Here is a 20,354-nt window from a genome sequence, read left to right as displayed (position 1 = left end):
TATTTAATTATTTAATTATTGAAATGGTAAGTATTGCTAAGACATACACAAAATTTGAGAAATAAATTTAATGATTTAGTGGTTTAGTGGTTTTATATGGTAAATGTTAGGTGAATTGTCATATTAATTTATAAAAAAATTTATAGTATTTGAGCGACTATCTTCGAAAAGAAAAATGTTAATGATTAAAATGAATGTTTGGGTGTATTGTTTTTAAAAAATAAATTATATTTGTATTCGTAATTTTTTAAAAATAAATAAGATTTTATCCAATTTTTTTTAATTTTGTAGAACACCCAAATGTGTCATATCAATAAATTGTAAAAAAAAAAAAAAATTGTAGGTTGAACATTATTATTTGGAAATATATGATAAAATATCAATAATTTAATTTAAAAATAATAATTATAAAATCTCAATAATTTAGTTTAAAAATAATAATTAGAATAGGTCCAATAGGAAGTGGTGAGAATTCCACGTTGTGGCCGTGGAGACCTGGGCTCGAATCCCAGCAGCCACATTTGAATGATAATTTTCAAATAGCGTTGACAGCTATGTTTACTTATCAAAAAAGGAGAGAAGCCAACGAGAGGAAAACTTGTACGCGCGAACGTGGCGTGTGGGTCGGACGCGGGTCTGCCCCGCAGGAGGAGTTTAGATTTACTCTCGTTTTCCATGAACTGTACTGTACGAGAAGTGAAAATTGTCAGCCGCCAAAGTGGGCCCGTGAGTGTGATTAGGCCGAAACGTTCGATTAGAGCCGGCGTGTTTGACTTGTGTGGACAATTTGGTCGGTGGGGTCTCCACGGCGTCGTTTGGTAGAAGGTACGTAATACTCCGTATCGGTTGTTTTTGATTTGGTCATTAATGTCGGTGAAGGTGTAGGTCCTGATTGATTTTTAAAAAAAATTAAATGTGAGAAAAAAAATACAAAATAGCATTATTATGAGAGAAAACCTATACTTCTCAATTTTTTTTTTATTTCAAAATTTTGTCTCTAAATAATGTGTCACAATTCTACATGTTCTATTATTTTAGAAATTGTGTTACCATCTCATGGGATTAATAATTTATGACCCATCATTTGGAGATCAAATTTTGTAGAAAAAATAAAAAACTCTAGCATTTCTCTTATGTTAGCTAAATTTTTGTTTTTATTTTTTATATTTTAGTTGACTAGTATGGGCAACTTGGTCAGAGTGGGGTCTCCACGGCGTCGTCTGGTAGAAGGTGTTGGCTGCTTTTGGTAGGGGATTATGATCCTTGATCATTAAAGTTTGGCGAAGGTATAGGTTTGGATTGGTTTTTTAAAAAATAAACAGAATAATACAAAATACATTATTCTTAGCTAAAAAATTACTTTCTTTTTTTCGTTGATCGGTACAAGCAACTTGATCGAAGGGGTCTCCAAGGCGTCGTCTCGTAAAAGGTATTGGCTATTTTTGGTTTGATCATTAATATCGGATGAAAGTGTAGGTCTTACAGATTTAATGATTTTTTTTTTTAAAAAAAAAGGTTAATTATGAAAAAGAATACAAAACAACATTACTCATAACTAAAAAATTATTATTTTTTTCTATTTTAGTTAACTGGTATGGGCAACTTGGTCGGTGGGGTCTCCATGTTGTCGTCTGGTATAAGGTATTGGTTGTTTTCAGTACGGGATTCGGATCCTTCATTAATGATCATTAATGTCGGGTGAAGGTGTAGGTCCGAATTGGTTTTTTTTTTTTTTAGAGAGAGAGAGAATACAAAATACATTATTCTTAGCTAAAAAATTACTTATTTCTTTTGTTGGTTGATTGGTATGAGCAACTTGGTCGATGGGGTCTCCAAGGCGTTGTCTCATGTAAGGTATTGGTTGTTTTTTGTTTGATCATTAATATCGGGTGAATGTGTAGGTCCTACATATTTAACATTTTTTATTTTTTATTTTTTTAAAAAAAAAGTTAATTAGGAGAAATAATACAAAACAACATTATTCATAGCTAAAAAAATTACTTTTTTCTTTTTAATTATTTCTATGTTAATTAGTTGACTGGTATGGGTAACTTAGGGTACGTTTGGGATTGCGATTTCATAGACAATAAGTGCGATTTTAAACCAAATCGCAGAACATAGATTGTTTGGGAACTGCGTTTTTAAAAATTGCGATTTGAAAACGCAGAAAATCTGCTTTTTCAAATCGCAGATAAGATGGTGCTTTTTTGAAAACGCAGAATTTTAAAAGGTAAATTCGTGATTTTAAAGGCTAAACTGTGATTTTGCCAAACGCTTAACTGCGTTTTTAAAAATCATTTTTTTCAAATAGCACATTTTAAAATCGTTATTTTAAATCGCACTTTTTGAAATCGCAAACCCAAACGAACCCTTAGTTGGTGGGGTCTCCAAGGCATCGTCTCATAGAAAGTATTGGTTGTTTTCGGTTTGATCATTAATATCGGGTGAAAGAGTAGGTCCTACAGATTTCATGATTGGTTTTTTTAAAAAAAATTAAATAGGAGAAATAATAGAAAATAGCATTACTCTTTGCTAAAAAATTAAAAATTATGTTTTAGTTGCTCAAGTTTTCAAACTCTATTTTAGCTATCAACTTTCATTATTATATTTAAATGTTTATTTTTCGAATATTTTTATTATTTTTTTGAGATGAGAGAGAATGTAATTTTTTTTTTTTTTTTTTTTCACATTTGATGAGTAAATAGTGCTCATTAAATGTTTCTCTAATTTGGTTATTCGATGCAGCTCATTTTAATCTCATTTTAGTATATATTTTCTGATAAACATTTTAGCCTATCAGCTAGTTATTTGGCTTAGTCATAAATGGTATCAAAATTTGCAACTATTAAGCACCTACATTTAGCTATTTATTTTTATCTATTCACTTACTATTACATTTAAATAATTTTTCCAATGATTTATTTATTCGTATTTTTTTAGAGGAAAGAGAGCGTTATAGATTTTTTTATTTTTATTTTTTCACTTTTGATGAGTGCACAATGCTCATTAAATGTTTCTATAGTTTGGTAAGCCGAATCTAGTTTATTTTGGTTCCATTTTAACATTTTAGCTACTAATTTTGACTAGCCAGACGAGAATACTCTACATTAGGAAGGGCAGGGAAGAAATAAAAGAAAAGGAAGATTAGTAGATTCTATTTGGATGATAATAAGAAAGAAAATGAAAAGAGTTTGTATTTATTTTATTTCTTTGTCTATTTAGGTTTGTGCAAATAGATGAGATTAGATTCTCTAGGATTTGTAGAGTAATTTCGTGGAGTAATCCTAATTATTTAAATTCATTGTGTCTTATGTTTCGTTTGTTTCAGTCGTAAAATATTTTTAGGGAAGTTATTTTTTTAGAAAAATTATCTTCCATCGTAATCATTTTTCGGTGTTTAGCGCGTATGAAAAATTACAAATATTTTTTATATTTTTATTCAATCATATTAATTTCAAAAAATTAAATTTTATCCACAATATTACAAATATTAATATAAAATTATATATATATATATATATATATATATATATATATATATATATATATATATATATATTTGGCGCATACAGATTTCGTCAAAAGTGGCCGAAATCTGGCCTTTTGTGCCAGATTCTGGCGAAGGTCACTGGAATCCAGCACAAAACGGCCAGAAGCCAGCCATCCTGGCGAGGATCCTGCCATTCTAGGAGTTTCTCAACCATAACGGCTGGATTCGTCGAGGATCCCGACCAGATGGCCAAGGATCCGGCCGTTCTTGCTAGTCTGGCCGGAATCTGGCACAGTACCGCCAAAATCCTGCAACGGCGGTCAGACGTCGCCAGATTCCAGCATAATTTTTAGGTCGGTACCGGAATCTGGCTTGTCAGAATCCGACGATAGTCAACTGCTTGAACGTAAAGGTCGACTGCGTCATTTAAAAGATGCTCAATGGCGTCTGCCATCTACGAAAAATGATTTACGCTTTTAAAAATCATAAATCATTTTGTGAAATTTACTAAGCATGTTTGGTCAAACGAAAATCATTTTCCGATTGACCATTATTTTCGCTTCTACTAAACATTAGAAAATGCCAAAATCATTTATCATAAACTATTTTATGTCGAAATAAACGAAACATTATTGTAGAACTATCATAAAAAAAAAAAAAAAAAAAAAAAAAAAAAAAAAAAAAAAAAAACAAAAACAGTGGTTGAGTACGAGCATTCCTACATCTTAGTACCTTACCTCTAGTTTGAGGTAGAGATATGATATTTTTCATAATTATTTATTACATTTATTTTATATTAATTAACATAATATATTTTAAATATATATATATATATATATTAATTTTTTTAAAAATACGTCACATTAATCAAAACAAATATAAAAAATAAAAATACTTTTTGAAGTACATAAATTATTGATACAACTTTGGTAATTGCATGTTGGATATTTTATTTATTTATTTATTTAAGTAAGCACACAGTAAGAATATCTTAATAGAATAATTCTAAAAGTCACTCTTTTGTTATTTTTATGTTCTTCCAAAACTAATGTGGTTTTTAAAAATCACTACTAGATCAAAATATAATAATAATCCATTACAAAATTAATAATAATTTTAAGAGTTATATTATTTTTTTAAAAAAAAACATATAAAAATAATAATATAATAAATTCTAACATTACTCATCCCACCGACGTAACGTCGCCTAAACAAATATTGCTTGTAGAAAGGTTCAGCTGTCAGGGGCGAAAGGTCCCAAGATTACTATTTTTGTTTTTGTTTTTTTGTGTAATATATTATTAAATCATAGAGTGTCCAACAGACAATAATAATTTGATGTTACGCTGATATCAAACAAAACAAAATCAATTATTTATGACCTCTTTGAATTGAATACCCTATCTTCTGTGCATGATATCACACTTTTAAAAACTCTAGCATTTCTCTTATGACATATTCATTTGGAGATCAAATTTTGTAGAAAAAATTAAAAACTCTAGCATTTCCTTATGTTGAGCTAAATTTTTATTTTATTTTTTTCTATTTTAGTTGATTGGTATGGGCAACTTGGTCGGTAGGGTCTCTCCACGGCGTCGTCTGGTATAAGGTATTGGCTGTTTTTGGTAGGGGATTCTGATTCTTGATCATTAATGTCGGGTGAAGGTGTAGGTTCGGTTTGGTTATTATTATTTTTAAAAAAAAAAAAAATAAATATGAGAAAGAATACAAATTACATTATTACGGTGGGTCTCCATGATGTTGTTTGGTATAAGGTATTGGTTGTTTTCGGTAAGGGATTCTAATCCTTGATCATTAATGTCGGGTGAAGGTGTAGGTCCGGATTATTTTTTTAATAAATAAAAAACGAGAAAGAATACAAAATACATTATTCTTAGCTAAAAAGTTACTCTCTTTTTTTTCTTTTTTTCTTTTTGATTGGTATAAGCAACTTAATCAATGGGGTCTCTAAGGTGTCGTCTCGTAGAGGGTATTGGCTGTTTTTTGTTTAATCATTAATATCGGGTGAATATGTAGATTTTACAGATTTAATGATTGATTTTTTTTTAAAAAAAAAAAACAAAAAAAAAAGTTAATTAGGAGAAATAATACAAAACAACATTTTTCACAGCTAAAAAATTACTTTTTTTAAAAAAAAATTATTATTTATGTTTTATTTCTATTTTAGTTGACTAATGTGGGCAACTTAGTCGGTGGAGTCTCCATGGCATCATCTCATATAAAGTATTGGTTGTTTTTTGTTTGATCATTAATATAGGATGAAAGTGTAGGTTCTACAAATTTAATGATTGATTTTTTTAAAAATTAAATAGGAGAAATAATATAAAATAGCATTACTCTTTGCTAAAAAATTAATAATTATATTATAGTTGCTCAATTTTCCAAACTACTTACATTCAAACTCTATTTTATCTATCAACTTTCATTATTATATTTAAATGTTATTTTTTTTGAATATTTTTTTTTTATTTTTTTTGAGATGAGAGAGAATGTTATTTATTTATTTATTTTCACATTTGATGAGTAAATAGTGCTCATTAAATGTTTTTCCAATTTGGTTTTTCGATGCAGCTCATTTTGATCTCATTTTAGTATATATTTTCTGATAAACATTTTAGCATATCAGCTAGTTATTTGGCTTAGTCATAAATGATATCAAAATTTGCACAACTATTAAGCACCTACATTTAGCTATTTATTTTATCTATTCACTTACTATTACATTTAAATAATTTTTCCAATGATTTATTTATTCACATTTTTTTAGAGGAAAGAGAACGTTATAGATTTTTTTATTTTTATTTTTTTCCACATTTGATGAGTGTACAATGCTCATCAAATGTTTCTATAGTTTGGTAAGCCGGATGTAGTTTATTTTGGTTCCATTTTAACATTTTAGCTACTAATTTTGACTAGCCAGACAAGAATACTCTACATTGGGAAGGGAAGAAATAAAAGAAAAGGAAAAGGAAAAGGAGGATAAGAGTTTGTATTTATTTTATTTGTTGTCTATTTAGGTTTGTGCAAGTAGATGAGATTAGATTCTCTAGGATTTGTAGAGTAATTTTGTGGAGTAATCCTAATTATTTAAATTCATTACGTCCAGGGACGGAGCCAGAAGTTCTTATGGGCAGGGGCCAATGGCCGAAAATTTTTTTTGAGTAGGGGCCAAGTAAGCTAATTTTTTTTTTTTACCTTAAATTTTTTAATTTTTTAGATTATTTTTTTTTCTCACCTTAAAATTTTTTTTTTTAGGAAATTTGGGGGGGGGCCATGGCCCCTGCCAGCCCCCCCCTCCCTCCGTCCCTGATTACGTCTTATGTTCCGTTTGTTTCGGTGTAAAATAGTTTTGGTCGTAAAATATTTTCAAATAAGTTATCTTTTCATAAAAATATTTTCCGTCGAAATCATTTTTCAGTGTTTGGCGCATACGGAAAATTACGAATATTTTTTATATTTTTATTCAATCATATTAATTTCAAAAAATTAAAAAAATTAATATAAAATAATATATATATATATATATATATATATATATATATATTTTGTGCATATGGATTTCGTCAAAAGTGGCTGGAATTTGGCCTTTTTGTGCCAAATTATGGCGAAGATTGCCGGAATCCGGCACAAAACGGCCAAAAGTCGGCCATCTTGGTGGGGATCCTGCCGTTCTGGGAGGTTCTCGACCATAACAACCAGATTCGTCCAGGATCCCGGCTAGATGGGAAAGGATTCGATCGTTCTTGCTAGTATGGCCGAAATCTAGTACAGTACCGCCAAATTCGAAGACCGTGGCCGAACGTCGCCATATTCCAACATAATTTTCAGGTCGGTGCCAGAATCTGGCTTATCGGAATCTGACAATAATCAACTGCTTGAACGTAAAGGTCTACTGCATCATTTAAAAGATGGTCAATTACGTCTGCCATCTACGGAAAATGATTTACGCTTTTAATTTTTGAAATTTACTAAGCATTTTTGGTCAAACGGAAATCATTTTTCGGTTGACCATTATTTTCGCCCCTACCAAACACCGAAAAATGTCAAAATCATTTTTCATAAATCATTTTCTAGAAACCATTTTACGTTGAAACAAACGGAGCATTATTGTATAATTATCATTTTTTTTAAAAAAAAAGTGGTTTAGTACGAGCTTTCCTACATCTTAGTATCTTACATCTAGTTTGAGGTAGAATAATGATATTTTTCATAATTATTTATTACATTTATTTTATATTAATTAACATAATATATATATATATTTTAAATATGTCACATTAATCAAAATAAAATAAATATAAAAAATAACAATACTTTTTGAAGAAACATAAATTATTGATACAAATCTGCTAATGCATGTTAGGGTATTTTATTTATTTATTTAAGTAAGCACACGGTAGGGTATCCTAACAAAGTAATTATAAAAGTTATTTTTTTTTGTCATTTTTATGTCCTCTAAGATTAATGTGGCGTTTAAAAATTTGTATTAGATCAAAATGTAATAATAATCATTCACAAACTTAATAATAATTTTTAAAGTTTCATTATTTTAAAAAAAACACAAAAATAACAAAATAATTACTTGTAACGTAATAATGTCGTTGTCACGTAGCCTAAACAAATATTGCGGTAAGGGCCGAAAAGACAAGATTATTAATTTTTTTGTGTAATATATTATTAAATCATAGAGGTTGGGGAAATCCAATAGACAATAATAATTTGATGCTACACTGATATCAAACAAAATAAAATCAATTATTTATGACCTCTTTGAATACCCTATCTTCTGTGCATGACATCATACATTTAAATCAATACTTAACGCTAATCATAATTTTAAAAAATTACTTATTTTTTTGGTTGATTGGTATGAGCAACTTGGTTGATGGGTCTCCAAGGCGTCGTCTCGCAGAAGATGTTGGCTGTTTTTGATTTGATCATTAATATCATGCGAAGGTTTAGGTCCTACAAATTTAATGATTTATTTATTTATTTTTTAAAAAGAGTTAATTAGGAGAAAGAATACAAAACAATATTACTCATAGCTAAAACATTCACTCCTTTTTATTTTTATTTTTTTTCTATTTTAGTTGACTGGTATGGGCAACTTGGTCGGTGGGGTCTCCATGGCATCGTATCGTAGAAGGTATAGGTTGTTTTTGGTTTGATCATTAATATCGGGTTAAAGTGTATGTCCTACAGATTTAATGATTGATTTTTAAAAAAATTAAATAGGAGAAAGAATATAAAATAACATTACACTTAGCTAAAAAAATTAATTTTTATATTTTAGTTACTCAATTTTTCAAAGTATTTACATTCAAACTCTATTTTAGCTATCAACTTTTATTATTGTATTTAAATGTTATTTTTGAATATTTTTATTATTTTTTTGAGATGAGAGAGAATGTTATTTATTTATTTATTTTTTCACATTTGGTAAGTCAACAGTGCTCATTAAATGTTTCTCCAATTTGGTTAGTCGGAAGGACCTCATTTCGATCTCATTTTAGCATATCAACTAGTTATTTTGGCTTAGTCATAAATGATATCAAAATTTGCATAGTTATTAAGCACCCACATTTAGCTGGTTTGGGAGTGGCCGAACCACCCCATGGCCCTTGTGGGTGGTTCAACCATTCCCAAGGGCAATGACAGAGAGAAGGGGGGGGGGGGGGGGGGGGGGTGGTAGGGGCCATGCCCCCCCCCCCCCCTCAACTCTTAAGAAAAAAAAATAATTAAGGTAAAAAAAAATATAATTAAGGTGTTTTTGCCTATTGGCCCCTAGATTTTTTTTTGGTTGGTCCCTTGCCCATTCTCTTTTATCATTTCTTCAACTGGTTTCATCTCACTTGGAATGATAGTTGGGCAAAAATAGCTAGATGGCATTAGAAAAGTCTAGACGATATGCGTTTCATTTGTTTTGCGTTGCGTTTAGCAGAATGTGTTTTGTGTAGAATATAGTAGGTTTTGTATAACAGTTAGTGGGCTGTTCTAACAAAAGGAGCAAGAGTATGTTAACTTTAAGAGCCATGCTATTCATGTAATGTCTTGCGAGAAGGCGGAGAAGTACACAATTCATCCAACTGAAATTTCTCAATTTTAGTACAAAAATTGAGACCTTTTTTATTTTTTTGAATATTTGGACAGCGGTTTTCTTTACTCTTTTTTATTTTTATTTTTTTAATTTTTTTTTCCAAAAAACTCTTTTCACTTTTGCTTATTGATTTTTAATTTGAAGGGAATAATAAAAATATCAAAACTGGGTTATGTTTAATTTACTTAAAATTTGCCTTTATATATATATATATATATATATATATATATATATATATATATATATATATACTTTAACCCCTACTTAAGAAAAAAATTTATTTGGCCCCCTCCCATTAAAATGTTTGGCTCCATCCTTAAGCCACCATTTTGGCCAAAATAGGAATATATATATATATAGTTTTCTAAAATATTTTTAATATTTCTTTGATTTTTTAAATTTTATTTTTATTATTTTTTAATTGAAAACATGACACGTGGCAAGGATATTATAGAAATATTTTGACAAATGGGATATTTTTGGAACACATCGATAGTTTGGGAGGCACTTCAAAAACAGCTTATAACTTAAGGGTTTTAAATGTGTTATTGTGAGTCAATTTATTTCTCTTCCCAATATTTCAAAATAAAGCTTTTTCATATATTTTATCACCGTCACCACTAAAAGCAACTATTATTGATTTTATTTTTTATTTTTTTGGATGTTATTATTAATAAAAAATGTCTCTTTTGATTAAAGGTGTGCAAGTTTTTTGAAAAATTGCGAATGTCAAAAAAAAAAAAATTTGTTTTTGAAATTATTTTTGGATGGTTTGAAAATTTGAGACAAAATTAAAAAAAATTAAATAAAATCTGAATAAAATTTGAATTCAATTTGAAAAATATTTGAAAAAGTTAATGCATCGAAACATGCCATAAAAGAACTTATTGCAGTGCTTTACGAACGCTTAGTCACACTCGCCGAACCGACAAACTTTTCGCCGGAAGCCTGGCTTATTGTCAGCTCGAGTCGATTGTGAATGAGAGAGTCGCGAAAGTGTCGACCACGCGTCGAGGGAAACACGTTCGGGGACAATGTGGGAGAGCACGAGGGTCTGTAATGACCGGGGGTTTCTGGGCTCGAGGAGGAAGAGCTTGAACTCGCGGTCCAGCGCGTGGTTGCCGTACGGGGGCGAAGAAGGTGACGTTGCGGCGGCTGACCAAGTCCTCCAGGGTTTGCAACAAGGCGGCCTTCTCGACGAGCTCAGTGTAGTGGGACTCGAGGAGGGCGACGAGGACGGAGTTGGAGTTGATTTGGGCGGAGTGGGTTGGGCTCTGATCATCGGGAAATGCATGAACAATACTACTGGGTTTGAGAGAAGCTGTGAGGAAGACGAAGAAGAGGAGGAAGAGGAAGAAGAGTTTGGGAGAGAAAACCATGTCCATGGCGAGTGAGTAGTGAATTGGCCGGCTGTAACGGAGAAGTCACGGAGTTTGCTTTAAATTCCTATGTTTGCATCCCAGCCGTTGAGTTTTTCACAGCAGATATGCGGTTATCCAATTAAAAGCTATCCATTCCTCCTCTGGATGTCTCTTCATTGGAGCAGAAAGAAAGAGGCTTCAAAGTGAAAAGGGATGTCGCTGGAGGGGTGTCTCCGCTGTTACCATCATCGTCATCATCACATGGTGTCCGTGATGCTATCATCAGTCCTCTGCTGTAATTCTCTTCCTATCTCAAACATCCGAAACCTCGTAGAAAGGCCAAGGCTAGGGGAGAGAATGGTAGTGGTTGCACAGCCTCTGACATCATCGAGTCGTACGAGGCTACCGGCTTTAGCAGCAGCTCTTTCATCCCCACCACCGCTCGATCTGACGGAAGACAACGTTAGACAGGTTTTAGATGATGCCCGTGCGGAGCTGGCGCAGATCTTCGACTCTTCTGTCGGCATAACAGGTCAATACTCCCATGGTCACACATTCACACAATATATGACTATTTTGATTTGAACATTGTGAAAAAAAGTGTTAGTTTTTGGTGCCTAAAAAGGTGAAAAAAACATTTGTTTTTTAGGAGTAGTCGAACTTGCTGATTTAGATGGACCTTTTGTGAAGATTAGTCTTAAAGGTCGGTTTTGGCACAAACGTAGTGATGTTCTGGCCAGAGTCGCTAATTATCTGAAGCAGAGGATCCCTGTGAGTCATTTTCTAACTGAGAATGGTAGCTGAATGGAATGCCCTGCTCTTTTTGGTATTAATATGCGGTTGCTTTTTCTTAGGAAATCTTGGAGGTGGATATAGAAGATGAGAAACAGTTGGATGACAGTCCTGAAAACTTTTGAGGTACAGAGCGGCCACTTGTTTCACTTCCTCTTGGCCTTTTAGAAAATTGTTCTGGCATTTTCATGGGAATAGTTTACAAGGGTAGTGATTTCTGTACAAATTCCTGCTATGAATCATGTGCTAAAGGGTCTCTTGTTTCTATTGACAGATAGAAAAAGAAATTTGAAAATCTTTTAAATCATCAGGCTTAGAAAAACATTGCAAGTGGATTGGTGTAATGCAATAGTTTAGATAAACAAATGTAAGGATAACAAAATCTTAAGCCCATAGAAATGGGTGAATTTAAAGATCTGATTAATACTTAAACACCTTCTGTTTTGGATAGCTAAATGTAATGTGACAGCATGTGAAGAAGGAGGGCTGAGTTCCTAATAGAATTCTTGTAGAAATCTGGTTGCATCAAGAATCAATTAGTAATTTATTCTCCACCTTTTGTATATGATAAGCTTGTTTAGAGATTAATTATTTTCACTTACACTTTTGTTTCCCTCTCCTTCAAAAATTTGTCTAGGATGTCTCTCTGTGTGTGTGATCTGTGAAATTTTTATACATTTCATTAGCCAAGTTGCCTATTTTTCCATCATATGGACAATGGTTTAATGTTGGCATAGGAGAAACCTAACAAGAACTTTCTTGCTAATCTACTATAAGGTTGTTGCCTATGTCTGCCCTGTCAAATAGCTAGTTGACAGTCACAGATTTGAGAAATTATTCTTCATCAAGTAAGATATTTGCAGCTTTTATATTGCTATGTATGCTGCAGGATGGAAAGAATGTCAAGGGCAACTATATCTTGAGAAGGGGCTCTTTTGAATCCTGTAAATGTCTATTTTTGGGCATAGACACCAGTATTATATGTGTCTTACTGGCAAAACAAGTTGCAGTGCCATATCCAAAAACTCAAAACTTCTGAAGCCAAGAAATTCCTCTTTTGGATTAGGCTAGCAGTAAAAACTATTCTAAGGAAGCTTTAGAAAGAAGCTGAATGTGATCTCTGCCTGATGATAGAAGAGTTTCAAGAATTCAACACACCGCCACCGTTTGTTGAGTCCCGTGCAACGTCCATCAAATGTTTAATTATGGAACTTATTAATTAGAACTTTCTTTTTCATTTTCTTCTTACATTCTGCATTGCAACCTTCATGACTCTGCATTATAATTTACAGCCTCCAAATCATTATCTATTCATTGCTTTTTTTTTTTTTTGTCCTTTTCATTGCATTGGGGTTTTATTGATCTTCTAAGGCAGACAAATAATTTGGGATGGGAATATAACATTTATATATAAATAAAAGCAAACTATGCAATGTCTGCTCTTAATGGAATGAAGAATTCAGCCAAGCTCTAATGTTGCAAACTCCGGTACAGATGGGCAACAGCAAGTGTTATTGTTCCTAACAATTTATTTATTCATGATCATTGGCACTAACTTTTTCTTTTTCTATTGCTCTATTCTTAGTTTTTCTTTGTAGGCTTGCCCTAATCTTAGTTGTTTGTTCTGATGTATAACATTCAAAGTTCATAAACAACTCATATTCGTGATCATTATCTCGTTCGCTTCTTTTCTAAAATAAGGTAGGCGTTCATGTTTGAAGTGTTCAACAAAGCCATAAATTTTTTATACAACTTTGCTAATGCATGTTGGGGTATTTTTTTTTTTTTTATTTTTTAAGTAGGCACACGGTAAGGTACCCCCAACAACGTAATGTCGTTGGGTCAGGGCCGAAAAGACAAGACTATTAAATCCAATATACAATACTAATTTGATGCTAAACTGATATCAAACAAAGCAGAATCAATTATTTATGACCTCTTTGAATACCCTATCTTCTGTGATATCATACTTAAATAGTTAAATCAATACTTAAGGCTAATCATAATTTTAAAAGATCAAGCTTTTAGTAGCATGCCGTGGAAAACTGGAAATTGGTAACTAAGTGTTCTTACTGTTAGAATATATTAAAGAGATTTGATTTCAGCATTAATTATAATCAATTCAGAATACATTCAGTTTTGATTTGATTTGATATTCTTTCATACATTTTTGTATTCTCTTTACAACCCTACAAATATGGATAATTTGTATTATAAATTCATTAAGAAAAGTAAGAGCATAATGTAGCCATTTGGACTTTTTTCACAGAAAATCTTGTCTTTATTTTATTGTTATGTACTTAATCTTTATTTTTTTTTTAGGTTTATGTTTTTTTTCATGGTATCAGAGATAGGCGATCTACTTAGTCCCACGGAAAATGAAAGTGGTATTTGGTAAAGATTGTTGAGTTGAATTTTATCATAGAGATAGGCTCAAACAATTTTTTCAGTCGTCACCGCGGCCGTCTTCATATCATGTGAGCACCACGATTCCATCCATTGCTGTTGCTCCCACTGTGAAATCTCTCAAATGACTTTCTATGTTTGAATCAGACAAAAAGATGAAGTTGTACATTCTACATTTTTGCATCGCCTCTCAGTCGTCGTATGCCTGGTGCTGTGTTTGTGAATTGTCAATAGCAGGTCAAACTCTAAAAAGAGATAGGAGTGACGCAGGCCGCAAGGTACTAAGGCCATCTCCAGCAGTTGGAGTTAAAATAGCTATTCAAAAAGTATCAATCTCTACTTTAACTACTGTTTTTCCAATATTCTCTCCAACAGATTTACTATTCAACTCTTTACTTACATTTAAATATTATTTTTTATTCTTTTTTTATTATATTTTTTTTTATTCTTTTATTCTCCTCATTTTTCCTTCCTGATCTTTCTTTCTTGTTCTTCCTTTCTCTTTTCATCTGAAACACTGAGAGAGAGATCGAGGGATTTAGGGAGAGCTGGAGATGGAGAGACCCGAGAGAGAACCGCTGAACTCGACTAACCCAGACGAACCCAGGCGAAACCCATCAACCCGGTCCTCCATGAGTCGAGCTCCGGTGGCCTGAGACGAGTTCCGGTTGAGCTAGGCGCAGATCCGGCAGAGTCAGAGGTGATTTCCGGTGATTATGAGCGATTTCCGAGAGACAACCGCTGAACTCGACGAACCCAGACGAAACCCATCAACCCGATCCTTCATGAGTCGAGTTTCGGTGGCCTGAGACGAGTTCCGGTTGAGCTAGGCGCGGATCCGGCCGAGTCAGAGGTGATTTTCGGCGACTGGTAAAATAGGTTGATGATTTTGGTTGATGATTTTTAGTTGAACCCATCTGATTTTGAAGCTTGAATGTCTCCCCTGTTTCGGTTATATGTATCACGGCTAAAGCTATATTTATGGTTGATTTTGATGATTTTGGTTGGTTGTTCATGGTTGATTTTGGTTGGTTTGTTTCATGATTTTTTGTTGGATGTTCATGGTCGATTTTGGTTGGTTGTTCCTGATTTTGTTGGTTGTTCATGGCCGGCAGAGAGGGACGAAGAGGGGGAGAGAAAAAAATATTAATAAAAAAAGTGTAAACAGATAAATAGTAAATAGCCATTGTTGGCTATTCACTGTTCACTGTTAAGGAAAAAAGCTTAAAGAAGCTATTCTGCTGGATTGAAAAAAATAGTAAAAAAAGTCAAATTTAACAATTCTGGTTAAAATAGCACCTCTGTTGGAGATGCCCTAAGATCAACAAAAAAATTAGGGTTTGTGTGGCGCAGATGCAAGAAATAAGAGAATTACTTAAAAAAAAAAAAAAAAAAAAAGAGGCCAAGTTGTCCATATTATTTTGGTCATTGTTGGTTCAATTGTTGACCCAGACCTATCTTTTGGCCTTTGTGGTATTGTTTAAAACTCATACTCATTTTAGCCTATATTCGACTCTCATTTCAGCCGATAATTGGCTCTTATTTTGGCTTATAGTTGTCCCCACATTTTTTTTTTTGTTCTTTTTCTTTTGGGCATTTGTGATATTGTTTAAGAGCATAATGTAGCTGTTTGGACTTTATTCTATGAACATAAGTTATAGACCGAATTACGTAAAATCTTTTGTCTATTTTATTATTTCTGCTATTGTTTTTATTTTTCTACGTGATTATCTTTTTCTTTCACTTACTATGCACGAGAAGATAGCTGAGTATTGAAATTGGGAATGAATCTTATTTTATTGAGATATGTTATACATAATTATGTTGTCCATCTCTTTTGCAAATTAATTATTGGATTTTTTAAAAAAAATTATTGGATTTATATATAAAAATAAAAAAAAAAGAATGAAAATGTACAGCGAATAAACAGCAAAATGATTTGTAGCATTTTTCTATTTTATTTGTTGAGACTGGTTTTCTCTCTCTGTCACTCACTTATCCATTTTTGCAATGAATATTTCAAAAAAAGAAGAAGAGAGATTTGATTTTGGGTCTAGTTTTTGTTAGAATTATACCTATTGATATTTTTTGTCTCCTATTCTAAGGGTGCGTTTAGAATTGCGATTTCGTAGACAATAAGTGTGATTTTAAACCAAATCGCAGAACATAGATCGTTTGGGAACTGCGTTTTTAAAAATTGTGATTTGAAAACACAGAAAATCTGCTTTTTCAAATTGCAGATAAGATGGTACTTTTTTGAAAACACAGAATTTTAAAAGTAAATTCGCAATTTTAAAGGCTAAACTGCGATTTTGCCAAACGCTTAACTGCGTTTTTAAAAATCAATTTCTTTAAATCGCACTTTTTAAAATCGTTATTTTAAATTGTACTTTTTAAAATTGCAAATCCAAACGTACCCTAATTCCTACAAGTCTAATTCCAACCAGAACTGGACCTAAGCTAAATCCTTAAATAATGCCTGCCTTACTATTAATAAATTTTTACATTGGTGGTTTATTTATATCAAAGTGTAATTTGAGTAACATTTTAAACTCTTTAGGATATTTATAAAAGAGTTTCAAAAAATTAACATAACAAAATGATTTTGTTTGGACAATCCAATGAGGAAAAAAAAACCCCTACTTGATGTTCGGGACACGTGAATAAACTTATAAGGAGTAATGCTATACATATTCTAATTTTACTCCTACCTCTTATGGCTGACGCCTGACGGCATTGCTAAGTCAAATAAAAAAATGTGCACAGCCTCTTCAAGTCGGCGCTGCCTACAACTACCATGAGGGGGTTGGTTGGGATCACCCGATCTGGTGGTTACAATTGGAGAGATATTGTGACTAGCAACCACCTCGAAGGATCCAAGATCTGTGCGACTACTCCTGGAGGTTCAGTTGGAGGTTGTCGGCCACCTATAAAAAAGGTTGGGTAATTTTTTTTTGGGATTGACGTGGCAGTGTCATGTTGCATAGCCACATCAAGGAGTAAGGGGATGAGAGGAAAATGGGAAGATGGCTAGCATTTTCCAACTCCAAGACCCTATGTCCTAAAGTTTATGTTTTCGTTATAGATAAATAAAGAGTAATGTTATTTAGTAGGTCACTGAAAATTAACATTTGATTTTTTATTTTTTTTTTATTTTGTAAGTGCTAATTCAATGAGTGATTTTTACTGTCACATCATTAAATTGTGTGACAATGTTATTAATCCTTGAATTTATTTATTTTTTAACAAAAACTGATAGACCTACATTAACCAAATGAGATAGGGGGATGTCGGTGTAACATATATAGGACCGGGACATCGATGTAGTGTATAGCATACTCTAAAATAAACATGTTACCGCGTCATTTAAACATTGTAAATAATTTTTAAATAATGTAACAACATGTATACCATTAAATATAATAGCAAAAAATTTTAATTATGAAATGACTTCTAAGAGGATCTTTGTCCATCAATTGGACTGTTGATGTTAATGATTTATCATGCAACGACAGGAGCTAATAAAAAAGGAATTAGATTCCTAACAGTTTCAGGAAAGCAAAAAGAAGTTGGCTTAGAGGAGCAACACCCCACTATGCCTCTAGAGAAAGGAAAACCAAGGAAACACAAAAGTAAAGAATCTAAACTCAGCTTAGATTGATCACCATTGATATAACAACTATTCTTATTCGATTGATCACCATTGATAACCAACCAAACAAATAAAAATCTTCTCAACTCTGTTGCGTTTTTTTGGCATACAGTTTTGGGTTCTCATCAACCAGCCTAACCAAATTCCTGAAGCATTGTTATTTTCTAAGATGGAGACAGCATCAAAGGCAGAGGTGATGCAGCCAGTACTCCTCAAAGCTGGTATTTCTGTAGCTGTTATATCTGTTGCTGGTTTTATCTATGCTAGGATCATGGCAAGAAAAAGTGTTCTTAAAGACTATTCATTGAAAACCCAGGTAAATTCTCTCGAAACCAATACTTCTGATGCGTTTAAAGATGAAGATGATAGCTTTCGTAGCCTTCCTTCCACATGTATATTTTCTATGGAAGATGGAGAACATGGGGACAAGGCCAAAGTTGAAGAGATTTTAGGCCTAAGAAGCCAGATAGAAGATCTTGGAAAGATGGAATGGGAGCTAGAGAAGCAGTTTATTCGTTACTGTGATTTGAAAGAGAGAGAGTCCATGCTTATCGAGCTTAAGAACATGTTGTTGTTGGAGAAGACCCGTGTTGAGTTCTTGGACAGGGAAATTTCAGGGGTGGAGACAGACAATGAAACACTTGACAATTTGGTAGGACAATATATGGGAGTTTTAGAGCTGTTAGAACAGGGGAAATCAGAAAACAGGAGGCTTCAAAGGAAGGTAAAGAGACTTTTGAGAAGAATAAAGGAGCAATCACGTGTTATGAGGAAGCAAAAGATGAAGATTGAAGATAGAGAAGCAGAAATTTTGAGAAATTATGATGCGCTAGAAACAAGGAATGATGTCACCAAGAAATTGGAGGAAGAAGTTAGAGAGTTGCACAAGATTATGGACCAAATGCAGGAGGAAAATATTGAACTTTTGAAGAAGCTTGAGATGGCAGAAAAATTAGCTCCATCTATCTCCAAGGTTTGATCATCCCTTCTGCATTTAGAGTGAATTTGTGTACATATTTAACATCCTTTGACATACCACAACGACACCTTTTAAGCTTTTGGAGATGATAAAGTATTACTCAATCGATTGAATTCATACTTTTCTATTAGCGTAAGTTTTTGAGATAGATGATAATTTAATATGGTTTTCGAGTAGAGGTATTCATGAATTCGAATCTTGGCCCTACAATTTATCCCCAATTTCATTAAAATATTTTACGTGTTGGATCTCATTTATTGAGGGAGAGAGTTAAAATATTAATTTAAATGATTAAATTCATATTTTGTAATTAGTTTAAACTTTTAGGAAAAATGATGATTTGATAAGAAATTTGAACCTTATAGTTGTGGCTATTGAGTTGGGTTGAAATTAGGGTGACCATTTGTTTTTGCGTGTTGGGTTCGGGTCGTATCGAGACTTGAGGATAAGACTATCTTAACCCGATCCATCTAATTAAATGGATCAGACCTTTCAACTCAAACTTGCTAATTTTGTGTTGAGTAAAAAAATAAGTCGAAATGTGACAACAAAGTAGCGAACTTCCGTCTTTTATCTCAAATTGATGGTCTAACAATTTTGAGGTTCTCGTCTTGCAGATTGAAGGAGAAAGTATGACAAAGGAAGCTTACAATCAGCTTGTGAATGACCTGGAAAAGTTCCAGAAGGATCGAGCAGCTGAGGTTAAGGAACTGATTTTCCTACGATGGAGCAATGCATGCCTAAGGCATGAGTTGATGAAGAATCATGACAAGACAAATCACTCTGGTTCATGTTTCGAAGGTTGCCAAGAAACTGGAAATTCTAGGTTAGAGCATGAATTAGATGGTTCCCTTTTAGAGCAAAATGAGCCTTGCTTTGTTGTTGAAAGCAGTGAACATGCTTGTTCGAGAAGGGGAAAGTTACTTCAAAGGCTTAGAAGATGGGTGGAAAGCAGTGAGAAGGCAAGAGGGAAACCAGATGAGAAAACAAGGCTTTCAAATGAAAGCAAGTGCTTTGGAAGGCATAGTTCTTCGGATACGGCAGAGGAACATCTTCCTGCTAGAAGGTCCTGCTCTAGGGCAGAACATTGATTATAACATCTTTCTTTCATATTCAAACTTTATACATAGTTAGAATATTAATGACATGATTAAATCAATCACCTTTTATTTGGTACAAGATAAAAGTTTTTGAGTTCAAACTTTATTTTCATCGTTCACCTCCCATTTTGTTGGAATAAATGACTCATATTCTCTTGGGCATAGAAAGTAATACGAGAGTACTAATAAAGTGGCCAGTTGGTGGAACGGAGTAAAGCCAACGGTACAAGATATTTTGAAATTTTTCATATTTGTTCGAATATTAGGGTTTTGCTATAAATATGTTATTCTGTATCCTTAAATGATATTATCGAATAGAGTAATGATTCACTACCACCTAAATATACAACTTTCCACCACCTTGTCTATGTGGCAAGGTGGTCCCCCACTTTAATTTATTTTTAAAAAATAAAAAAACTCAAAAAGTAGTGGGGACCACCTTGCCTATGAAGGTGG

The 20,354-nt window shown here is 32.7% G+C and overlaps 2 protein-coding genes and 1 long non-coding RNA gene across 3 annotated transcripts; all 3 read left to right on the top strand.

The window, feature by feature from the left end:
- Positions 1-11,155: 11,155 nt before the first annotated feature.
- Positions 11,156-13,075, top strand: LOC133872333 (uncharacterized). The gene is made up of 4 exons (XM_062309822.1): positions 11,156-11,501; positions 11,619-11,740; positions 11,824-11,887; positions 12,651-13,075. The coding sequence occupies exons 1-3, from the start codon at positions 11,183-11,185 to the stop codon at positions 11,884-11,886; spliced, it is 504 nt and encodes a 167-aa protein (XP_062165806.1). The 5' UTR covers positions 11,156-11,182; the 3' UTR covers position 11,887; positions 12,651-13,075.
- A 1,065-nt stretch (positions 13,076-14,140) lies between these two features.
- LOC133872205 (uncharacterized) lies at positions 14,141-15,165 on the top strand. The gene is made up of 2 exons (XR_009900992.1): positions 14,141-14,238; positions 14,315-15,165. It is a non-coding gene; the product is annotated as an uncharacterized LOC133872205 (long non-coding RNA).
- Positions 15,166-17,849: 2,684 nt separating this feature from the next.
- On the top strand, positions 17,850-19,986 carry LOC133874273 (protein CHUP1, chloroplastic). The gene is made up of 2 exons (XM_062312154.1): positions 17,850-18,792; positions 19,416-19,986. The coding sequence occupies exons 1-2, from the start codon at positions 17,989-17,991 to the stop codon at positions 19,887-19,889; spliced, it is 1,278 nt and encodes a 425-aa protein (XP_062168138.1). The 5' UTR covers positions 17,850-17,988; the 3' UTR covers positions 19,890-19,986.
- The last annotated feature ends 368 nt before the right edge of the window (positions 19,987-20,354 follow it).

This window comes from Alnus glutinosa, chromosome 7 (assembly GCF_958979055.1).
Source record: "Alnus glutinosa chromosome 7, dhAlnGlut1.1, whole genome shotgun sequence".
NCBI lineage: Eukaryota > Viridiplantae > Streptophyta > Magnoliopsida > Fagales > Betulaceae > Alnus > Alnus glutinosa.
This window is presented reverse-complemented; position numbering and strand designations above follow the sequence as displayed.

Excerpts from the sequence above, each read along its gene's own strand:
- LOC133872333 (XM_062309822.1), top strand. The coding sequence starts at position 11,183 with ATGTCGCTGGAGGGGTGTCTCCGCTGTTACCATCATCGTCATCATCAC. Across the intron at positions 11,502-11,618 it reads CTCTTCTGTCGGCATAACAG|GAGTAGTCGAACTTGCTGAT; the intron begins GTCAATACTCCC and ends TTTGTTTTTTAG. Across the intron at positions 11,741-11,823 it reads ATCTGAAGCAGAGGATCCCT|GAAATCTTGGAGGTGGATAT; the intron begins GTGAGTCATTTT and ends GCTTTTTCTTAG.
- LOC133874273 (XM_062312154.1), top strand. The coding sequence starts at position 17,989 with ATGGAGACAGCATCAAAGGCAGAGGTGATGCAGCCAGTACTCCTCAAA. Across the intron at positions 18,793-19,415 it reads TAGCTCCATCTATCTCCAAG|ATTGAAGGAGAAAGTATGAC; the intron begins GTTTGATCATCC and ends CTCGTCTTGCAG.